This window comes from Girardinichthys multiradiatus, chromosome 23 (genome assembly GCF_021462225.1).
Source record: "Girardinichthys multiradiatus isolate DD_20200921_A chromosome 23, DD_fGirMul_XY1, whole genome shotgun sequence".
NCBI lineage: Eukaryota > Metazoa > Chordata > Actinopteri > Cyprinodontiformes > Goodeidae > Girardinichthys > Girardinichthys multiradiatus.
In genome coordinates, this window is record NC_061815.1 from 42397622 (window position 1) to 42420863 (window position 23242).

Consider the following 23242-nt stretch of genomic DNA (forward strand, 5'->3'; position numbering starts at 1 on the left):
TCTGATCAAGAGGTGTAGAAAGGTTGTCAACATCTACAAAGTTCTAAAGATGGGGGTTGCTTTATTGATCCTCAGATCATTTATTGCTAAACTTTTTTTTTTACCCTTACTGAAATCAATTTGTTGAACCTGGCTTGTTTACCCTCACGTATCTTGATGAAGTCATTCAACATTCAAGCGCTGACTTATTTTCACTTATAAATAGTATGGCAGTCTGACAATTTCTGGAAACACAAAGGATAGTTCCTATCTCTCTACATGCCTGGACTTTTCTTAGTTGAAGACCTATAACAGAGCATACAAACATGTTTTCTTCAGGGCACAAAGAGGCCAAGGCCACACATTCTTCCATACTGAGAGAGTCTGCCTTCAAGGTACATTCACTTTTCGCACAGTCAAACATGTCTACTCACCACCTGAGGTGCTCTCAAATGTTGCAAGAGTTGGTCTCAAAACCTTTATCTAAAAAATTGTTACCAAATAGAGTTACTTGATAAGAAAAGGCAGCCCGTCTGACATGTTGTGATAAATCATTCCACTGTTTTAGACCTGCTAACAGAGAAGGCTCCGTCACCTGAGCTCGTATCATGTGCATGGGATCAGTAAAAGCATCTGATCGGCTGACCTCAGGGAGAGTGCTGTGGGACATATGACTGCAGCAGATCAGAGAGATAAGAGGGGGCAAACCTGTTCAGACATTTAAAAACATACAACAGGATTTTAAAATGTATTCGGAAGTCAACCAGGAGGCTCTAAATCCACCAGTTAAAAATTGTTTTGCGGTATTTTGAACCAGTTGCATATGTGCAAAGAATGTCTGATTGATTCCATAAAGAAGTTGTTCTTTAACCTTTACATGTCTCACCAAGACCACAATGCTGAATACCTCCTCACGATGTCATTAGGTTCGGCACAGGCCTGTTAAAACAACCCATTAAGTTGATTCTGAAATTTTGAAATTGGGATACACTTCATCATTACGCTAGTGCCCATAGACCAGATCTTAACGCTGTGTTTTAGTTCATTAGTGGAGTGCCAGTACATGTACAATGTTGAATAACATTTGAAGTTTAATTAGAAACCCTGAAGATGCTATATTAACACAGAGTTGAGGCCTGGTAAATGATAGAGCTTGTTCTCAACTGGTAAAAATAAGCATGAACTAGTTTCTTTCTCCACAGCCAGAAATGTACCTTGAAACCACATTTATTTTTGTTGCTTCTCTTTCAAAAAAAATGTTCTGCCATCATTATATTGTTGGTTTCATAAAATCATAGCACAGGTAGATAGTTTTTCTACATAAATTACCTTCTAATGCACATGACAATAAATTTTCATCTCTAATCTTTCCAGTCCACATGTCTAAGTAATATGGGACCTGCTGCATCCAGGAGTTTTAGATGTAGTAAAGTTATTTGTGGTCTTACACTGATCATGCCTACCAATATGACCACCTGCTTATTAGTGTTATTAGTGGAATCTGGGAGAGGGAGCCATGTTTAATTGAGTGAGCTTAAAAGCAATCACGGATAATTGGTTGGTATTTGCTGAGATGTATTTGTGAACAAGCTGAGCTCAAACACAAAGAAGAGATTAAACTTGTAGCATCAGATTGTAACTATGTTAACACAACAATCAAACAATGAAGATTATCATATGTACATATACAAGTTAAAACTTGCCAATTCCTTCCATTAAAAAAAAAAATTATAGTAGAAGCATAAACGAGGAATTTGACTCCGGTTTCAAGCGCTCACATAGTACCAACATCAACTATAAATATCTAAAATTTAGATGAACTAAAAATCAGAATCAGAGTGAGCTTTATTGCCAAGATGGTACTGACAAACAAGAAATTTGACTCTAGTACATTTTGCTCTCAATAATAAACAATATCTTTTTAAATGTACACAATTGACTTTACAATGACATTTAATGTGAGATCAGTCCAACTATCCATGGTGGCATACTTGGACTGAAAAGTCTAAGAAAATATAGACTTTATTGATCTCATAACTTGTCACAAAAGCTCTTAGTACACACAAGTAGGTTGCAGATAGTTAGGGAAATGTGAAATCAAAGAAAAACAAGCTAAATGCGCAAAAACAAGTAGTAACAATAATCAGTCAGTCAGTCATTTTCTACCGCTTATTCCATAGTGGGTCACAGGGAAGCTGGTGCCTATTTCCAGCAGTCTATGGGCGAGAGGCAGGGTACACCCTGGACAGATCGCCAGTCCATCGCAGGGCAACACACAGACAACCAAGCACAAACTCATTCATACACCTAAGGGCAATTTAGAGTGACCAATTAACCTAACAGTCATGTCTTTGGACTGTGGGAGGAAGCCGGAGTACCCGGTGAGAACCCACGCATGCACAGGGAGAATATGCAAACTCCATGCAGAAAGATCCCCGACCAGGATTCAAACCCAGGACCTTCTTGCTACAGGGCAACAGTGCTACCAACTGTGCCACCGTGCAGTAACAATAGAATAAAATAAAATATTGTATGTACAATAAGTAGCGGAGATGATTGTGCTAAAGTGACAATGATTTCAGGTACTGACAAATACAGAGGTTGTTGCACTAGTTGTTATACGGTAGAATTGAAAAATCAGACAGCAGTGGGGATGAAGAACGTGCGGTAGCGCTACATGGTTCACTGAGGGTGTCTCAATTGGCCACAAAAGGAGTTGCTCAGCACCTCTACAGTACGATGTAGTGGGTAAGAGGTTATGTCCATGATGGATGTGAGCTTCCATCATGGACATAAAACTCTCCACTGACTCAATGTCCTCCCCCTGGATGTTTACTGGTGACTGAGGTGGTGTCCTTCTCCTGGACTCGATCACCATCTCCTTCGTCTTACTGGTGTTAAAGCACAGGTGGTTGCATTCACACCAGCCCACAAAGTCCATGATGACCAACTGGCACTCTAGCTTGTCATAGGGCAAATATGCTTATTTTGTTTCACAGCAGAGTAGTTGACTACTCTGGCTATAAAGGCTATAAAGGTTATTATTTCTAATTAATTTCTCATTCTCAATAAACAAATAAAAATATTTAGATTTATGGCCAGTTTCAAAATTTTTATATTTATGGGAGGTTGTGCCATGGGCTGGCTCTGGGGTAGTGTCAACAAAAGCTGCAGTCAATTGTGACATTATTGCAAGTAGAATAGGATATTTCCAGCGAAGTCAAGACATTACTAACACAATCGCATATTTATCAGGTCAAAATATGTTGACACCATGGAGTCAGAGGTTTTATAAAATGCCAGTCAAGGTTTAGAAATAATTTATTTTACTTTGAGGTGTATAGGTGACTTCCAATACCTTTAAGAAAATAGTTTTTAAAGAAACATTCAATAGTCCTTCAGAAAACGTCCAGTGACACTGAGTTCCACTTTCTTCTGCCTTAAAAATTTCCCCAAATAGATTTTTTCAAATCATCAACAATCGCTTGGCTCAGTCAGAGTGGACTCCCACTGAATTATTAAACCATGTATTAATAAAGAGAAGATTTCTGCTCTATCCGCTAAGGACAAAATTGAATGTTTTGTAGAGCACTACAGGGCATAGAGCTGAGTTCACAGCAAATAGCACCACTTAAAAGTCATGTGTTAACATCAATCTGCATCTCTAGCAGATTTTGCACAACTTAAATCAAATAATAATTTTTAAAAAAATACTGGAAGAGCAAAAGGGTCTCAAGTTTAAGTAAAAGAAAAAAGTGTTTTGCACTTATAGCATTGAATCCGTTTCAGAATTAAATCAAGGCAAGTTTATTTGAATAGCACATTTCAGCAACAAACAATTCAAAGTGCTTCAGAAGATGAAAACATAAAAAATAAGGAGTGACCAGATCAATGAATGGGTTTCTGAAAAAGAACAAACCATAGACATAACTTCCCTTTAAGAGATTGTTACGATCACAAACATCCAGAACAGTTTCACTTGAGTCCCCTAGGATTTTCAGCTCAACCAGTTTTTGCAAAACAATACTCTTAATTTCCTGTTTAACAACATGCTACTTCAGAGAAATATCAAAATGGTCTGCAATGGCCAACAAGTCCTTCTTACGACATAACTCCACCTTCTCACGGCAAGGAGCCTGAATGAACTCCTTTAAGTCAAAGCTCATTTTCAAACAATCACAAAAACCTGTGGTTGTGGTTGTCCTCAGCTCAGGAATTATTTAATATCCCGGACGAGCCCCCACTTGTTACGCCCCCCCTCCCTCAAGTTGAAGGAGGGAGAACACACATGACAACCATAATAAATTGTCAGAGTCTGGTAGCGTGGTACAATAGGATTTATTTTCCTCTTTTCAAAAAACAGACCCCAAAAGGGTTGAACAACCTAAACTAAGCCAGAAGAAATAAAGGAAAAGAAAGCTCTGCTATTCTAGACTAACAAAACAAGCCAAAAACATTACATGGGTGGCACCAACCTACTTACCTAGTGTGTATAAAAGGGAAAAATACTACACGATGGAAATGTACAGGGTACCCCAAACTTACTTAGCCCACAAACTCCCACCACAAACCTTGAAACAATGCTGGAGAACAAAGCATGTGCCAAAAAGCCAGCCAGATGAAGCCACACCCCCAGCCCTACAGGTGAGCAGTTTATGTAGAGCTGCCTGATCGGCTCCCTCAAGGCAATCAAGGCAAATTGGCATCACCCTGCAGTCTGAACCTGTGAGAGACAGGAGACACAAGGAGGGGAGGGAGGGAAAAACACACAGTCCAGCAGACATGTAACAGAAATGACTAATATTTACAAAATATACTTTGATTACATTACTCCTAGTTTCAGAGACTCATGAAAAATGGAAAATGAGAGTTAAAGCTATGGATGTAGCATGTGTCTCCTTTGTGCTGGGACTAAAATGTCACTGTGGCTCAGGTGGGAAGGTTTAAGCCGTCGACCTGAGGCTAAAGCTTGGTCTGTCAGTCAGGCTTCCAGTCAATCATGGCTTCCAGGTATGAACGTGGGACGCATAAACCATGGACTTTTTAAAGTGTTGTCTCCATCCCTCTCTTTCTCCCATGAACAGCAGAATATATATATAACTGACGAATTACAGGATGGATTATTAGTCTACGAGTACTAGGCTACATTATAGAAATTCAATCAAGTGCTTCAATACACCTTTAGAGTTTTGAATGCAGTAATGGAGAATGCAGATACTGGCATGCGAGTACCCCAGGTCAGAAGAGGGTATGTGAGAGGAAACAGTAATGAGCTGAAAAGCTACATTTACAATCAATGTGTCTGTCTTACTGCTCTGACAGGGTTAAATAAATGCCGCATAATGTTCAGCCTTGAGCTCTTCTCCAACAATTACTCTGCTACATCCACAGGAGTGTCCGTAAAATAAACTGTTTATGTAGGATAAGAGCTAGTCAAGCATTATAAGTGGAAAAAGAGAGTGCAATTGTCAAAGAAAGATTACCTTTGGACTACTGGCTTATTAGAGTTACAAACAGAAAGAGAGCATGTCTGATTTTTAGGTTTTCAAAATGATTAAATTTAAATACAACCCTGCCATCTGGTGGGTAAAATACAGCAAAAAAATAAATAAATAAAATGAACTCAAAGTGTTCATAAATGGAAGGAACTTGAAGTATCTGTGCAGTTTACATCTAAATATATCTAATATCAGTTATTGTACCATTAGAGCATAAACAAAGTGAATAAACATTGCATCACAAGTCAGTTTTGCACAGGCTCTTAAGAGATTATGTTAAAGAACACCAGCATGGAGGGAAAAACAGCTCAGTGGAAATGATTTAATGTTGGCTTTTTACTTGTTGGATGGAAATTGTTCTTTGAAACTGTCTTTTAACATGATTAAATTTAACTGTGATTGTATTGAATCTGAATCTACTGTAACTGTTGTGACTAAAATGAATTGATTAAAAGTAACTGGATTTGAAATAGGACCCGTCATAGTTTTAAGGCCCGATCTGACCCACATGCAGACATTCAACGACAGAGCAGTTTTAGTTGGTTTTATTGCAAAGCGAGCAAACTGGCCTAGAACAGCTCAGGAACTGGGACCCCACACACTGCACAGAGAGAGAGAGAACAGCTAAGAGAACCGAAGCTCAAAATTTGGTTTGAAATAGTCTGCGTGCTTAGTTGAGCCATGTAACCCGCCTGGGAGAGGATTTAGAGCCTGGAGGTGGACAGGGGTTGTGTTGCAGGCAGGAGCTCCAGAGGGTCCAGGGCTGGGTTTAGAGCAAGTTAGGAAACAGTTCCAAAACAGCGAGTTGAAGGTTCAGGTTTTAACTAAGTTCAGGTCTGAAAACAGCACCTGGAGAAGGCAGAGAAGGAAGCGATTAAGCACAAAGATTCCTCGGAAATCAATCTTCTAGAATTCTCTAGACAAGAACAGGCCAGATTGTAATACCGCAGAAGACAAAACGCTCAGGCAAAGAAGTGCTGGCAATCCATCCTCTTAAAGTTCCCCGGCTGATGGAATAACGACCCGCACCTGTTGCATCCCTCCGGTGTCTCCCAGCTTGCGGCACCTAGTGGTGAGAACGGGTTAGCAGCAGGCAGACAGGAGAACCAGACTCTGACACTCCTTGCTTTTAAGACATTTTTAAATAAGCATAGTCCATTTAAATATGTTTTAAATAATCCCTAGTTCCATTTTAGTAAAGGAATACTGTATTAGTCTATTTGTTATAAAGCTATTGTGCTGCAAGACTTCTTGTGGTATTTAAATATGCCTTCAGAATATTCCAAGATGCAACCTTTATTACAGTATAGATGATTTTATATAGATTTTATATATGCACCAAAATGCATGATATATTTTAACCATAACAATAGATGCTTTAATACACACTCAAGTATCCGTTTTGGGGTCCCTGTCAATGCATTTTTGATGGAAGCCAATGAAGACATTCAACTCTCAAACACTATTGTTGACCTATTAGTTTTTGTTTGACACAAGCTGTGCGATAATATAGCCTGTAAAAGAGGCGCCAGGTTTGTGCATGTTTGTCACACTTTAAAGTTTCAGACCATCAAATAAGATCAGACAAAGATAACCGGAGTGAAAGCAGAATGAGGTTTTCAAATTTTTCACTCATTAAGGGGAAAAAGCTACCCGAACCAAAGTGGCCTTATGTGAAAAAGAAATTGCCTCGTACACCTGATAACTGGTTGTGTTCCCCTTGGCTGCAGAAACCGCCTTTAAACATTTGCAATAAGTAGCAATCAGTCTTCAAATCGCCGTCCAATACGTTTGGCAAACATTTCCTTGCAAAAACGTTTTAATTGGGCCACATTACAGGGGTGTTGAGAATGAACTACCGGTTTAAGGTCATTTCACAGCATGCTAAACCACTGGAAAACCTTTACTTTAAGCATTGAGGGTTGGACTTGCATGTGTGTTTTTGATTATTGTCCTGCTGCATAAACAAAGTGTGCTTGAGCTTAAGGTCAAAAACATACATTCACTATCAAGATTCTCAGCTGAAGAGCAAAATTCTTCATTCCATCAATTACAGCAAGCTGTTCAGGTCCTGAAGGAGCAAAGAGGTCTCAAACTCTCATACTAAGACCACCATATTTTATTGTTAGTATGATGCTATAAGCTTTACAGCTTATGTATCGGGAGCATTACAAAGTTCCACGTTTGACTCATGAGACCACAGAATATTTTTACTAAAGTCTTGGGGATCATCAAGTTGTTTTTGTAAATGCAAGACCGGCCTTTGTATTCTTTTTGGTCCGCAGTGGTTGCCTTGGAACTTCATAGACCAGTTCTGCCCTGTCTCTTGTTTATTGTTGAATTAACAACCATCTGCTTAACTGAGGCAAGTGAGGTCTGCTGTGCTTTGTTTAGGATTCTGTTGTAAACCCCGGGGTGAGTTGCTGATTTACTTATTTGAGTAATTTTGGTTGGGCAGCCACTCCTGGGCTGGGAAGGCTTCCCACTGATCCAAAAAGGAAAAATAACAGTAAAGGAGGCAAATACTTCTTCATATCGTTGTACATTTCATATCACCCATTACACTAGGTATTTAAAACTCAGCTGAAAATTAGTGATCATGAAAAAGTTTTTAATACATAAAGACTGGTTTTCTTCGCTGACCCGTAAAGCTACCAAAGTATGGGGATGTGTAATGGGGGTGTAAAGATTTTAAGTACATTTGACCGAAGCTCCATCCACAAGATTGGTTCTGTTGTGGTTTTCTTTTATTCACGTTATTATTTTGTATGTTCATAATTGGGAGCTTTTATTTTCTTCACTTCCTATTATTTTCAGTACAAGTGACTTTCTGTGGTTTTTCACGGTACTCCTCAGTAGAAAATGACTGCACTGAGGAGAGGCAGGGTTTTGTCACTCTGCAGTAACAATCTACAAAGAAAAAACAAAATGTATTAAAAACTCCTTTGCAGGTAGTCTTGATATTTGAACACACCTTTGTAAGTATGAGAAGTTCAGAACAAAATGTTTTTAAGTTTACAAATTACGTTTTACACAAACAGGTTTGCACAGTTTACAAATCAAGTATTTCTCCCAAGTGACTCTACAGGGAAACTACGGTTTACCTAAGCTACCAGGACAGAAACACAAAAACGAAAATTGCAATTATCCCAATTTAACTTGAGAACAGTTATTTTTTTCAAAATGAACACACAAGAAACACTTAACATTTTTATTCATTATTTGCATTATTTCTGATGAGTGCAGCTGCTTCAAGTTTCATCACAAGCCCGGCTGAAGTGGCAGGAAAAGCAGAACATGTAGAGATCATGAGCTTCAGCTTTCAGAAATATAATAATAAATCCTAAGTCTCTGATATCTTTAGCTGGAAGTTCATAACACTGTGGAGATCACTTTTGACAGTGAATGTTTTTTTTTAATTAATGAATCCACCAATAAGAATTTAGCATTGCTGACTGCAGACAACCACAACAAAAAGACAAATAGGAAAAAATTAAAAGACAAATATAACTCAAAATTGAGTCCAGTATGTGGCCTCCTAACACCTAATCTTGAAACGTTTTACACCAATCCAACTTTCTTAAACTCAAAAGAATTCAAAACTCTCAAAATAAAAGTTTCTTTTCATCGATACTGAAGAAAAAAAACAATTTAGATTAAAAAAATAAGTAAATCACAGCCAACACATGGTCATATATATTAACTCAAATAGCTTCAAAGCACACACACACACACACACACACACACACATCCTATTTATTGTATATCTATTAGTACAGGCAAAGTAAAGAGATCAAATGATGAGATGATTGTGATTATTGCAAACTGACATCAGCTCTAAGGATTTTTGATGTCTAAAGGTTTTGATCAAACATAAACAACACTTTCAAAGTAAGATATTTATCTATTTTTATGGTTTCTTTCCAGATTACATTTTTTCAAGATTAATTTCTTCTTAAGACGCCGCCTACAGCGTTATTAGGTGCTGCCCTAACTGTATATCTGTCTGACATTGGTTTGAAACAAACAGAAAAAAGACAAACAAAAAAAATCAACTAAGTGCAGACCTTATCAAAACAACCTCCACCTTTGATACTTTGAGCGACAAAAGAAGAAAACCCATCAGAATACCAGACAGCCAAAAATGTTTGTTGTAACTCAGATACGCATGAAACAAAACGTAATCTCAAAACTTTAAGATTCCGATTTTCTGGTTCTTAGAACGAGAACGGCAGTAAAACAAAAAAAAAACCTGATAACAAATAGAACTTGTTCTTCTCAACTTGATCAGGGTTGCAGGTCAATCAATTTTACAAGATTAATTTCCTTCGGTATTTTAAATTAGCAAGTTTTCTTGTCTGGTACAGCTATTGTTTGCAAAAATAAGTATAAATGGTTGGAAGACAAAAGGAAAAAAAAAACCTAAATCCTGATTTCACCATTCATTTCTGCAGCACAGGTGGCTCAAAGGGGCTAGAGACACTAGAATAACCAACAGGCTGGTGGAAACAACCTTTTAAAGACAGAATTCCCAGTTTATATCTAGCTTATCCTGCAGTAAAAGAACAAGGACACAAAAATCAGCATTTAAGGTCACTGATGATGTCACCACTTGTCCTCCACCTTCTTACTACCAAGATTCACTTGTAATGTAGTACTTTAAAAAGGTATAAACATTTGTACAATCTTCAGTAAAAAGTTCACATTGAATGTGCTCGTTCTGTCATCTAGGAATAGTTCATTCCACAACAAAGCTGTGCCTCTGTGACGAGGTTCAGCTTTCTGCTCAGTAGAACCTCTTGTTTCTCTCTTGTCTCTTCTGGAAAACCACAGCTCCCACCACTGCGCACACGATAATTCCCAGCAGAGCGCACAGGAGGAGCAGGAACACCTTCCAACCTGTGAGGGCCGTACCACGGAAGTTTCCAGTTGGATCATCAATGTTGTCTGCAGAAGAGGGGAAATGAACGATTTCAACATACTTTCTTTGTGCTGTCCTACTGTTAGTTTGAATTTCTTCTACTTCTATGTTATTACTGGTTTTACTTTTATTCTTCAGGTTTTATTTATCGTTTTGACTTTCATATCAAAAATCTCGAGTAATTACTTTTAACGTTTGTGTTTTCAAATGATTCCAGTTTGAATTTTTCCTCACCCTCTAGATTGTTCTGGTCAGATGTTTCTGCCATGAATATCACCATTTTATGATTTTTAAAGATTTAATGAAACTTTGTTTTTTACAGAGGAGTAATTGTGGAACATACAACCTATTTTACGCAGGGTAAAAGACTCTTAATGCTAGCCTGCTTTTAAGGATGGGAAACCAGTTTTAATGTGTGTTTGTGAGATCATTCTCCTGTTGAAACCCCAAACTATTGATCATCTATCCATAGATTTGAAGTAAAGTTAAAGAATTTGGAAGCAGTTCTTAAATATCTACCTATTGTAAAGCACCAATACCACAGGTGTCACAAAGCTACCATTTCAGACTAAATATTAATACCAAGAAAAATACTCCAATAATACCATTTCCAACACTGCATAAATGTTTTGATGCCATTGGGTTCTTTGAGAAAACTATGATCAGTAACAGTCATTATTTGATTAGTGCAAAACCATTATGTAGTGGACAGGTCAGCAGTCATTTAGTTCAAAACATAACTTTTGTGTTACTTTCATGTATAGTAAGATAGTCAGAATTTGTTAGAACTGTTAATGGTCCTTCATGAAAGTCTGTAGCTGGGATTCAGCTGAACGGGTAATTGGAAAACAAGTGTAAACAACGATTTTTATTTTTAAAACTGGTATAAATTGTTTTTTTCTTCTTACTCTGAAATCCTAATATACCTTTGGGGGACCTGAAAAAGCTGACACTAGGCTCGATTTTAGTCCAGTCCAAGTTTTCTTCCTCTTGGGTGTGGTCCACCATCAGCTGGTAGAGCTTCATAGAAATGATGTCATGGTTATCTGGAACAAACGAGTATACACTATGACAGACTGTTACCTTTAAAATATAAATATGCAATTTCAATAAAAGGCATCCAGAATAAATCCATGAAAGTACCACAGCATTGCTTTAAAAGTGAAGTAAGCCAGACTTATTTTCATCTTTGTTGTCACACTTCCCAGTTCTGACCTGAGAGATCTCCAGTTGCTGCTGATGCTCCAAAGAAATATCCAGTAGGGAGACGAACACCTCCAATGTCGATGCACTCTTTCCACTCGTTCTTGTCATCCACGTCTACCATCACCTGCAGACAAAAAGAGGTCATAACAGGAAAATTGTTTAGGTACAGAAAAAGAGGTGGTTCTAAGATGTTCTCCATGATGCGTGAATAGAGACTATGCTTTGAAACTCAATGAGGTCAGAATGAAAAGCTGCTTTTGAGGATGTTTTTATGTAAGGACATTGAACATCAACTTTGGCATTACACTGGTATTCTTGCGGGAGCCTTATACAAGTACAATGCTGCTTCTGTGTTTAAAGGGAAGCCAATTTAAGAGAACTATTCTGAAAAAGCCCCAGAGTGTCTTCACTTTATGAAACCGTTTACTGACTTACAGAAAGAAAAAGGCAAATTGCACAGAAATGACCTGGAGAAAATGAAGGGGCAGTTCTCTATGCTTAACCCAGACATGGTAGATTAATTTACCAAAATCCAAACCTAAAGCTGTTTAGTTTTAATCACATAAGGTTTGTTCAGACAGGACAGAGAAATAGCCTTTGCTCTTTAAAGAAAGCACATGACAAAACAACTTTGACTCACTTGCTTTGCAGCCAAACAACCCAGGCATCTTGCACTCAATAAGTCAGCCATGAACTCCTCTGCATGTCAAAATATGCTCAAACAGGGGTTTCAAGCTCATGTTTTCTGCTACTTCTAAATGCATCTCTTCTTTAACACATCTACATCGAATAATTAGGTCATCAGCAGCACTGACACTGTATGCTGAGGAGGCATTCAGCCATTTGATGTGTTGGACCAAGGTCAGATCTAAAGTCATTTGAGAATCTGTGCAGAAACAAATGTCTACAGTCCTCAACAAACAGAAACCATTTAAAAAATAAAAATAATGGGCCAACATGTCTCCACAAGGATGTGAGTGATAAAGTCATATAGAAAACAATTAGGAAAATAACTATTCAAGATGATGTTATTTTTATCTACAAAATATCTCCGTTTATTTGAAGGTCAATGGCATCAAAACTAGAGTTTATAGGAAAGAACTTCTCTGGTCCTGTAGAAACCTAGAGAGACCTCCTACTGTTTAAATGGCAGCCCATCACTTCACAATTTAGCTACAATGCAAATTATGACGCTTTTAGAAAAACCCCACTAAGTTTCACTACTTACAGTCAGTCTTCCTCTGGAGTAGCGAATAGCGAGGTATGTCTCAAAATCTCTGTTTCTGATGTCAGCTGAGCAGCCTCCCAGCTCCGATGAGCGGCCATCTTTCCCATGATCATAACTCACTGTGCCGTTGTTTACCATGGCCGAGATGAAAGGGAAGGAGCGCTGGTGTGAAGCAAATGATGAAAAAAAAAAATAATAATAATAGTAACGTTTATCCAGTCAAACTACTAAAAAAAAAAAAAAAAAAAAGAGAAACAAATGAGTGCAAAAAAACATGCGCATATGAAACAAATCAACACTTCAGGCACTTCTTAACCTATAAAATGTGCTTTTCCAGCACTGAAAATTGACTTCAGCATGCAGAACTAAGCTAATGGTTTCAGAGCTAATTTCGTTCCACAGTCATAACAAAAAGCAGCTGCAGTGGTAGATTTTCACATGTACTTTAATTGAACTACACCAGTTAATTTCCTGTGTAAAGTAAAATAAAAAAAACTTACTGTGAGTTTTAAATGCAGACATGCTCCAAATTCTGACAACATGCTGCTTTACAATAAAGAAATCAAAATCAGCCCTGAGACGAGACTAAGAGCATGCGGACAGGAAGCACTCACATCTGTCGAATCATCATTAGAGTAAGTATCTATAAAAACGGCCAGCCCGTGGAAGTGAGCATTGTTGGAAAACACAGGTCCTGCAAAGAAACAAGCGGATCAATCCACTGGAGCCAGGCTCTACACACTTACATCCATTCCATGGAGGTCATTGCGGAAGGTATCCAAAAAAATAGCCAGGCCGTGAAACTGATCTTGGTTTCCAAACACAGGCCCTAGGATGGAGGCAGAGATGAGGCGAGACATGAGCAGACAACGAGAGACACTGCATAAACAGCAACTATGAACTATGAGACAATAAAAACAAACACCAGGACATGATGGACTCCCAATGGAAGCGAGGATCATTCAATGAACAGATGGAAACAGACAATCTGGACTTAGATTGCTACATCTAAGCTAATCATTAATGATTTATAATCAAGTCTCTGTATTTTACCACACTTCCAATTTGCTGATCTTTAACTTCCTAAACATTTTTTAATTTAAAGTTTATACTGTGAAAATCTTAACATGTTTTACACACCTTAAACCAGCTTCTTTTAGTAAAAACACTTCAAGTATAGTTTTACCCTTTTAATTTTGTTCCTAACAATGGAGTTCAATTTAAATGACCAAGACAAATGTCTACCCCGCCTCCTGCCCAATGAACGCTGGCGATAAGCACCGGCCCCTTCGGGATCCTGCAGGGATAAATGGGCATAGACAACGGATGGATGGATAAACCTTCTTTGTTTTGTTGTCCATAATTTATCCCTCCATTACATTTTAAGAGCTTATTTTTATTGCATTTTTAAAAGGTGATTTTCCAAAAATATCAATGCTAAAGCAAGTTTATATATCAGGCACGTTTAGTTAAAGATCAATCTATGAATTTAATAATCAAATGCAGTAATAAACCTCTTGCATGTTCAAAGACAAATGTATTATTCCTAAAGTAATGGTTAGCAGTGTGACCTTGTTAGTCTAATCAGGTTTCTTCTCCAAAACTACAGCAAATAAAATAGTTTATTTATGATCTCAAGACTTCTTTGGAATAAGCGAACATATATGTTTAAAGCTTGCAGCACAAAATCAATGTTGTTTTTCCAGTTCGTATAATTCGTGGATTTCTGTAGTGCTAAATCCAAACATGCTTGCAACAATGACAAAAAGAAAATAAAGCAAGCTCAACTGTGGTTTTCTTCCGGAGGACCTCAGCAGAGACAGGTAAGATTTAAATTTACCTGGATGCAGCCTATCCTTCGTGTACCAGACAGCGATGCCGTCGCCATGGAGATTTTTCTTCCCTGATCCGTGAACTTTAAACTGCACATGCATCTCCCAGTCCTTCAGATAACAAGGCTGCAAGAAATTTATATAAACACTGAAGTGAGAACGAATATGCAGCTCTGACCGTTCAATGACAATAACATTGCTTTCAGCAAGTTCCTTTTCTTTCTACTCTGGTGGAGGAGGACGCTTTTTCTCTGTCTCCCGCACCCCTCCCATATCTGCCCTGCTTCAGCTCTGTGTCTTGTCTTCTTTTTGCAAATCTTCCAATTCTGAGTTATGAATTTGGTCGGCTGGTCTCTCAATGCAATTGATCAAATTTTCTCGAGGCGAAGACAGGGTGAAGGAGAGCCCAACTTGTCCGGACGGGACGTTTTTCTCTGGATACACGATGGACTCCTGGCAGAAGTGGGGGATTGTGTGTTTGTCAATAATGTCAGTTGAGGATGTGGAAGATGTGTATATTAGTGGATGTTTGATATCAGGATTTCTGCGGTTACCTGGCATGTCGAAAAATTCGGAAAACGTCAGCAGCTGTTCTGGCAATTATAAGGCTGCCTGGCATGTGTGATGGGATATTCAGAGCGATCAACACTCAGACTGAGATGTTACGTGAGCTGAATCGCAGACTGGATGTGATCCTTACACAGGATCGCAGACAGGTTGCGGTTCCTGGACTCAGGGGTGAAATGGGATAAATCTTGGAGAAAGTTGTTCGCTCGGATCTGGCGAAAGACCAAGAATTTGGCTGTTTGGATTCGCCTTTGAGAAGCACCAGTGAGACTCTCAAGGCTGACGGAAAATTAAGAGTCAGCCTGATCCAAATAATTATTGTTTTTCTGAATCTGGCTCCCCTGCACGGCCTTGATGGCTGGCTATCTTCAACTTCTCCTGGAAGTTATGTAAACATGACGCTCTGCTCCCTCTGCCCCCTCCCTTCCCTGAGGACATCTGTGGACCTGCTCAGAACTTTGTGGCCGGTTGATGAACATTCCAACGTACCATCAAGGACAGTGCAACCCCTCACACCACCTTCACCGTTCCCGGCATGATGTTGTTTTGCAAATTTGTTGCTTCTTTGTGCTGTATCCTGCTAAGGATAAAGTGTGAAATATGATTTTTTTTTCCTCTACTTACCTAATGTGGCTTCTTTCCTCATCTAGCAAGGGCAGCGCCTGTGAGTGGGCAGCAAAGCCTCGGTGACCCGTCCCCCCATTGTCTTGTGTCATGATGTATGTTTGGATGGGTTGTACTGGAATTCTAATTTCCCCTCGGGGATCAATAAAGTATCTTTGAATTGAATTGAAATTTAAAAAATATCCTTGATAGGCCTTTTTTAGATTTAGCCAAAACCACCTCCTGCCATGCCAAAGGTGCTCCTGAGGATCCAAAATATGAACGTTTATTACCTCAAATTGTTACACGCAAAAATGAAGTTGTCTAAGTCTTTGAAGCTTAATTCTTTTTTAGCAAGTTGCAAATTCAGACAGCATTTTAAAATAATCCATGATTAGTTAACTGTAAATATACATTGATCTGTTGAGGTATATTTACAGTTAATTGTAAACCTGTCTCTTTAGTCATTATAATGGTACTTCTGTAGGTTTGAGACAGCTCCAGTTAGGAGATAGTTTTATCTACCAGGATAGGCTGTTAATATCTCTGGTCTCCCTGCAGTTTGAGGAATGTGATCTAAATATATGATGAAGATTGTTCAACAGGAAGTGAAAGAATTCATGTTTTGAACAGAAACATTTGACAGATAATGAGGTGGATTGATTAAACATTCTTGTACTGAATTTATACTTGGTCAATGAGGAGCAGACATAGCGTTACTTAATGTAAGATTCAATTAGTTTAAGGTTATATTCACAAAACATTTACAGTCCGGCAACATGAACAGATATGATCAATTAATTCATATAAAAAATGTTTGTGTTGAAATGCACTTATTGTTCTGGTTGGTTGGAGTTTTGTTTTTCGTGACTCCTACTGATCAGAGCCATGGGGTAAAACAAAATTCATTTCAGACAGCATACTTTAAAATGTTCCTCACCACAGTATTCCATATGGATCCCTGCTTGCTTCTTTCATCTGGAGTCAGTCGGACATAAGAGCTTGTGACCAGCGTGCTTCCCCAGAAATCCCACTGACTGCCAACACCTTCAAGAAAAACACGGGAAAAATAAATACAAATCAGCCACTGCTGAAGGTGCCTCCAAAAACAATAATGTTTATAGAGCCAAAAGTTAGAGTTTTCCAACTAACAATAATGTATTTTTTTAACCTGCTAGATATCATGGCATTGTGGGCTGAACACAAGCTGCTCCTACAGCACTTTAATTTCATGTTTTGATGACATTTATGGATGAATCTAGATGGTAAAAAGCCAACATGACCTGCATTTTTTAAACACATACAGGTCCTTCTCAAAATATTAGCATATTGTGATAAAGTTCATTATTTTCCATAATGTCATGATGAAAATTTAACATTCATATATTTTAGATTCATTGCACACTAACTGAAATATTTCAGGTATTTTATTGTCTTAATACGGATGATTTTGGCATACAGCTCATGAAAACCCAAAATTCCTATCTCTCAAAATTAGCATATCATTAAAAGGGTCTCTAAACGAGCTATGAACCTAATCATCTGAATCAACGAGTTAACTCTAAACACCTGCAAAAGATTCCTGAGGCCTTTAAAACTCCCAGCCTGGTTCATCACTCAAAACCCCAATCATGGAGGCAGTCTTACGACTGCCGACCTGACTGCTGTCCAGAAGGCCACTATTGACACCCTCAAGCAAGAGGTTAAGACACAGAAAGAAATTTCTGAACGAATAGGCTGTTCCCAGAGTGCTGTATCAAGGCACCTCAGTGGGAAGTCTGTGGGAAGGAAAAAGTGTGGCAGAAAACGCTGCACAACGAGAAGAGGTGACCGGACCCTGAGGAAGATTGTGGAGAAGGGCCGATTCCAGACCTTGGGGGACCTGCGGAAGCAGTGGACTGAGTCTGGAGTAGAAACATCCAGAGCCACCGTGCACAGGCGTGTGCAGGAAATGGGCTACAGGTGCCGCATTCTCCAGGTCAAGCCACTTTTGAACCAGAAACAGCGGCAGAAGCGCCTGACCTGGGCTACAGAGAAGCAGCACTGGACTGTTGCTCAGTGGTCCAAAGTACTTTTTTCGGATGAAAGCAAATTCTGCATGTCATTCGGAAATCAAGGTGCCAGAGTCTGGAGGAAGACTGGGGAGAAGGAAATGCCAAAATGCCAGAAGTCCAGTGTCAAGTACCCACAGTCAGTGATGGTCTGGGGTGCCGTGTCAGCTGCTGGTGTTGGTCCACTGTGTTTTATCAAGGGCAGGGTCAATGCAGCTAGCTATCAGGAGATTTTGGAGCACTTCATGCTTCCATCTGCTGAAAAGCTTTATGGAGATGAAGATTTCATTTTTCAGCACGACCTGGCACCTGCTCACAGTGCCAAAACCACTGGTAAATGGTTTACTGACCATGGTATCACTGTGCTCAATTGCCCTGCCAACTCTCCTGACCTGAACCCCATAGAGAATCTGTGGGATATTGTGAAGAGAACGTTGAGAGACTCAAGACCCAACACTCTGGATGAGCTAAAGGCCGCTATCGAAGCATCCTGGGCCTCCATAAGACCTCAGCAGTGCCACAGGCTGATTGCCTCCATGCCACGCCGCATTGAAGCAGTCATTTCTGCAAAAGGATTCCCGACCAAGTATTGAGTACATAACTGTACATGATTATTTGAAGGTTGACGTTTTTTGTATTAAAAACACTTTTCTTTTATTGGTCGGATAAAATATGCTAATTTTGTGAGATAGGAATTTTGGGTTTTCATGAGCTGTATGCCAAAATCATCCGTATTAAGACAATAAAAGACCTGAAATATTTCAGTTAGTGTGCAATGAATCTAAAATATAGGAATGTTAAATTTTCATCATGACATTATGGAAAATTATGAACTTTATCACAATATGCTAATATTTTGAGAAGGATCTGTACTTTATATAATATAAGTATTTTTGTTCCTTTGTTCATAGCAAAGTTCAACTTCTACACTACTGGCTTCAGTTCATCACAGATTGCAGAATTAAGTCAATAAAACCTCACTTCAACAAATGAAACATGAAACATGAATGCTACATTATTTCAAAGTACTTCTTAAAGGATCCAGTAATAAAGTGCCACAGCAGCAACCTATCAAATTGCACAACTAACTTGTCTTATTAATGACAGTTTTAATGGAAGAGTTAAACTCTTGATGTACTTTTAGTTCTTGTCCAACAAGCGTCACTTCTTCGCTGTTACCTTTGCAGACTGTTTAAAGATTTAAGCATCGTCTTATAAGGTAAAATATGAAAAAGTTGGGAATCAAGGAAGATGCAACAATTAGACATTTGAATTCAGGAAATGTATAAAAGCAATGCACACAAAAAAGAAAAACCCTCAAAAAGTAAATATTAGCTAATTGCTATTGTTTCCAGTCAACCTGCACAAAACCTTGGTACATTTACAAGGTTTTGTATTGTTTGTCACAGAACTGCAACAAACAATACAAACCATTTATTTCATAAAACTTTAAAAGGACTGATTTAGTAAATATTGTTTTGTGAAAATTAAAGTACCAGATATGAGAAATGAAACGTACATACACAGACAAAATTACATAAACTTACCTTATCAAAAAAGCAAACACTACAAAGGATTTAGGTGTATTTCTATAACAGCACTTCCTTGTGTCTATAAAACAAACATCCTGTGTTTAAACTGCATTTTGATGCATGTCTGCACAATCTGACACGTATGCAGACTAGATTCCTGCAGTATGAGGCATTCCACGCATTGGCTTCAGGCACCAACAGTAAATGATGCAAGTCAGTTGTAAAGTCGCTATTCATGCTCAGCAACCTTTCTTCTTTCAACCTTTCATTCTTTCCTTTCATTCTTTAGGCTCTAGTGTCTTTTTTCTGCTGTCATGCTGTAGTCACTTTTAAGCCTTTTAGATGAGAGGTGAAATGTAGAGAAGTAGTTCCGTTACCGTCTTCTTAAGCACATTAAAAACAATTAAAAAGTATAAAACTGCCCTGATTGTGAGGCAAATTTAAAAAGGCACAGCTCATTTACTTTTTTTTTTTTTTTTTTTTTATTGTTAAATGCTAAAGTAGGATAAAAATTACAATAATATTTAAATTATTATACAGGACAAAATACTTTCTTTTGATAACCTTTACCGACATCATACAGACTTGTGCCACAAAGATAAAAGAAAGATTAAATTACTGTCTGGCTAAATTTAATTTTCCAGTTTAGCTCAAATCAAAAATTCACACAAAAAATGCATGTTGAGAAAAAGTAGTAATGACTTAATATGTACTATTGTATATTGTTCACCAGGGACAAACGTTTTGTTGAGATTCTGTTGACATAAATGTCTATCCAGTGATTTAGGAAGTAGTTACGCATCATCCTGCTGTTTAGTAGGACTGTTTTGATGCAATAACTGGTGAGACAAATCTTTAAGTTTGAGGAAAGCGATAAAAACGAGAAAAAAAACAAGAAGTTTGAAAATAATTTAAAAAAAATTATTTTTTTTATGGGAAATATTCTGGACTAATTAACTGCAAGCGACGAAGAGACGAGTGTCCAAGTCAAAAATATAGATAATCGCGGTAGTCCACTCAAGAGGTGATAGAAAATGAATGTTTTTCATGAGTAATTTGTTTGGAGGAAGATAACATTTTGCTTTCACAATCTTACACTCCATTTTGTCAACATATAGTCAAAATGGGAAATAACAAGGAAATACACCTGAATTTATATCATTACATACCGTGAGCATGACACAAGACTGCATTTCTATACACGGTGGATTGCTATGATTTAAGCCTTTGTTCAGAAAGTTTACTACGGGGTCCAAAAAAAAAAAAACACTGGTGTAAATATTCAAATTGTGCTACAAAAGATTTACTTCGTGCTGTTTTGAGCTCTTTCTTTGTTTCTATTCTCTCGTATCTATTGTGATGCACCTATGGCAGATGTAACATGTTACAACTGTTTCTTTTTGAGCAGGTGAGATCACAGGAAACCTGAAACATGGTGAGAGAAGGAAACAATCTGGCCATTCGGTTAGCTAGCTCTTCCTACCTTGGTAAGGCTTCGTCAGAGAGTGCTCCCTCTTCTGATGTTCCGCGTTTCCGTCAGTTATATCACAACCAACCAGGCAGTACTCCACCAGCAGGAAGATAAATGTTGAGCCCAGAAATGTTCTAAATCCGCTCATTTTGTCAAAACAGCCTCAGGAGGAAGCTCTCAGAACAACTTCGATGTCCCAAACTCCTTTCGCCTTTCTTTTCCGACCAGAAACAAGAACTCCTCCTCGTTTATGAACTATTCCTAAACTCAATTCAATGGTGTTTTTAGCTGATAATCCCATATTTTATAATAGGCTTATACATAAATATTGTTTGAATAAAATAATTATAGCAACATATTTTACTAAGGTAATGGCAGAAAATTGTTCAGTATTTTTTGTTTCCATACGGAAACTGCAAATTCACAGTGTGCCTTTAAGAACCAATCAGAGAAAAGCACATCGCAAATTAGGCCAATCGGAGAAAAGATTATTTGTTTTTAAAACCGTCCACTAGATGGAGACAGACAATAACAAATAAACAAGGAGCCGCTTAAGCTTAGTTAACACATCATTTGAATATTCCACTAAAGGAGCTTTGTTTGTGGACATGTAATATCAGGTATGATTAAGACATCATTAAAATATAAATTTTATGTATTTAGATATTGTGGTCCAGCTTTTATTTTTTATTTTGATAAAGTAAGTGACATGCTTGAAAATTGTTACCTAATAATAATTGTTCACTAATAGAATTCATTTTAATTTAGGAGTTTGGCCACGGGGTCTTTGCCAAGTTCTCATTGATGACAGTGGTTGTCTTTTTTCCCCTTTACCCTAGTCTTTGTCTTCGCCGTCAAAAAGAGAATGTCTTTTTAAATTAGTTTTACTGGGTGGGTGGTATTGGTACTTTTGGTACATGAGTTAATCAAAAAAGTAAATCAAAATCTCGTGTGCTTGTTAAAATATTGGGCATTTCATTGTTTAACTTTTAAATAATTTTTTGCACCTGTAGATCAAAATTATTCAGAAATGTAGCTGATCACCATATATCTAAATTTAAAAAGGAGAACATAAGAGTTTTTACTTAAGATATGATTGAAAACCAGTACTTTAAAAAAAAATTGTATTTAATTTTAACACAACCAGCTTAATAAGAGTTTGTGTGTAAAGTTGTGAGAAAAATAAAGTTAAAAAAAAACAAACTGCATGATCTTTTTTTCATTTTCATTTTGTTCACATCATTATTAAATGCAACCCGGCAGAGTTCCGCATTGTCTAAAAAATGTTTTAATTGATGTTAAGTGTTCACCTTGACCTTGTTTGACAATTTAAGTTTCTGTTTCAATCATAAGAAGCTGGTTGAACAAATCAAGGTTTTGGTACAATTTAATCCTCAATTCACCCTCAACTGGATACAGTTGTGTAGCTTCTGGGCAGCCCTTCTAAGATGCAGGTCAATAGAGGTATTCCACATTGATCCATACCTTCTTGATTTATTCAACACAAGTCCCAGAGCCGCTAAAACTAGAACATTTTTGCTTTTCTGGCTGTCCAAGAGGATTTTGTGTGTACAAAACCCTATGGAGCCGGCAGGCGTGTTTTGTTTATCATGTGCAGCAGATTTGTATCATCAGCTGATAATCAAACTTTAGCTGTAGATGTACCATTGCTGATGTATGGTTGACCTACTTTTCTCTTGTTGTTTTAATGCATTTATAGCTTTAATTCAACTTAAATATCAGAATATGACTCGCTCGCTGTTTCACATAAAATGGATAGAAAAACATCATGTATTCCTAGATTTGCTGGGAACATGTGACAGGATTCTGCAGTGCCTGCAAAATAAAGGAGGTACTGTACACATTTCTTTCTACAAACAGATGAATGCAAGCAGTTATCCAGAGTGAATAAACCCAGAAACGCACCAGCTTTGATCACCACGAACAAAGGCACACACACACAAAGGATCCAGAAAAGTTTGTTAAGGGCAATCCCACAGGAAAAAGACAGCACAACAAATATATATCCTGATGACGCAGATAGTATAACGTTGGTTCAGACTAAAGTCAATTGATCGAACAGGCCAACCTTAAATTTCTCCATCTGGTTCTGCCTCGGCCCGAACCATAAATATCACTGCAGCTCCACCATCAACTGTGAGTCACAGTCTGCAGGAAAACTGAGAGTTAGTAGCACAGCTTTCTGATTTTATTGGATAGAACAATTTAGGAAAACAGATGTATGACAAGGACTTAATGTTACAGCTTAACTCTGGTGTGAAAACACTCCTTTCCCATCAATAGTGTTTAGTGTCTCAGTGGTAAGCAACTTTAGTTGAAGAGTAGTGAAAGAA

The 23242-nt window shown here is 37.9% G+C and overlaps 1 protein-coding gene across 4 annotated transcripts; it reads right to left on the minus strand.

Moving 5' to 3' along the window:
- Nucleotides 1-8674: 8674 nt before the first annotated feature.
- On the minus strand, nt 8675-21121 carry lman2 (lectin, mannose-binding 2). Of its 4 annotated transcripts, none has more exons than XM_047354559.1 (8): nt 20901-21121; nt 16775-16881; nt 14673-14790; nt 13447-13526; nt 12833-12994; nt 11614-11728; nt 11307-11444; nt 8675-10424 (listed from the first exon to the last, which is right to left on the minus strand). In XM_047354559.1, exons 1-8 carry the CDS (start codon nt 21034-21036, stop codon nt 10264-10266), a joined length of 1017 nt encoding a protein of 338 aa, XP_047210515.1. In that variant the 5' UTR covers nt 21037-21121; the 3' UTR covers nt 8675-10263. The 4 variants fall into 4 exon arrangements, with proteins under 4 accessions (XP_047210515.1, XP_047210517.1, XP_047210514.1 ...); XM_047354561.1 differs by having other exon boundaries at nt 11325-11444; nt 20901-21120; XM_047354558.1 differs by lacking the exon at nt 13447-13526 and adding an exon at nt 13579-13661 and having other exon boundaries at nt 20901-21120.
- Between the last annotated feature and the right edge of the window lie 2121 nt (nt 21122-23242).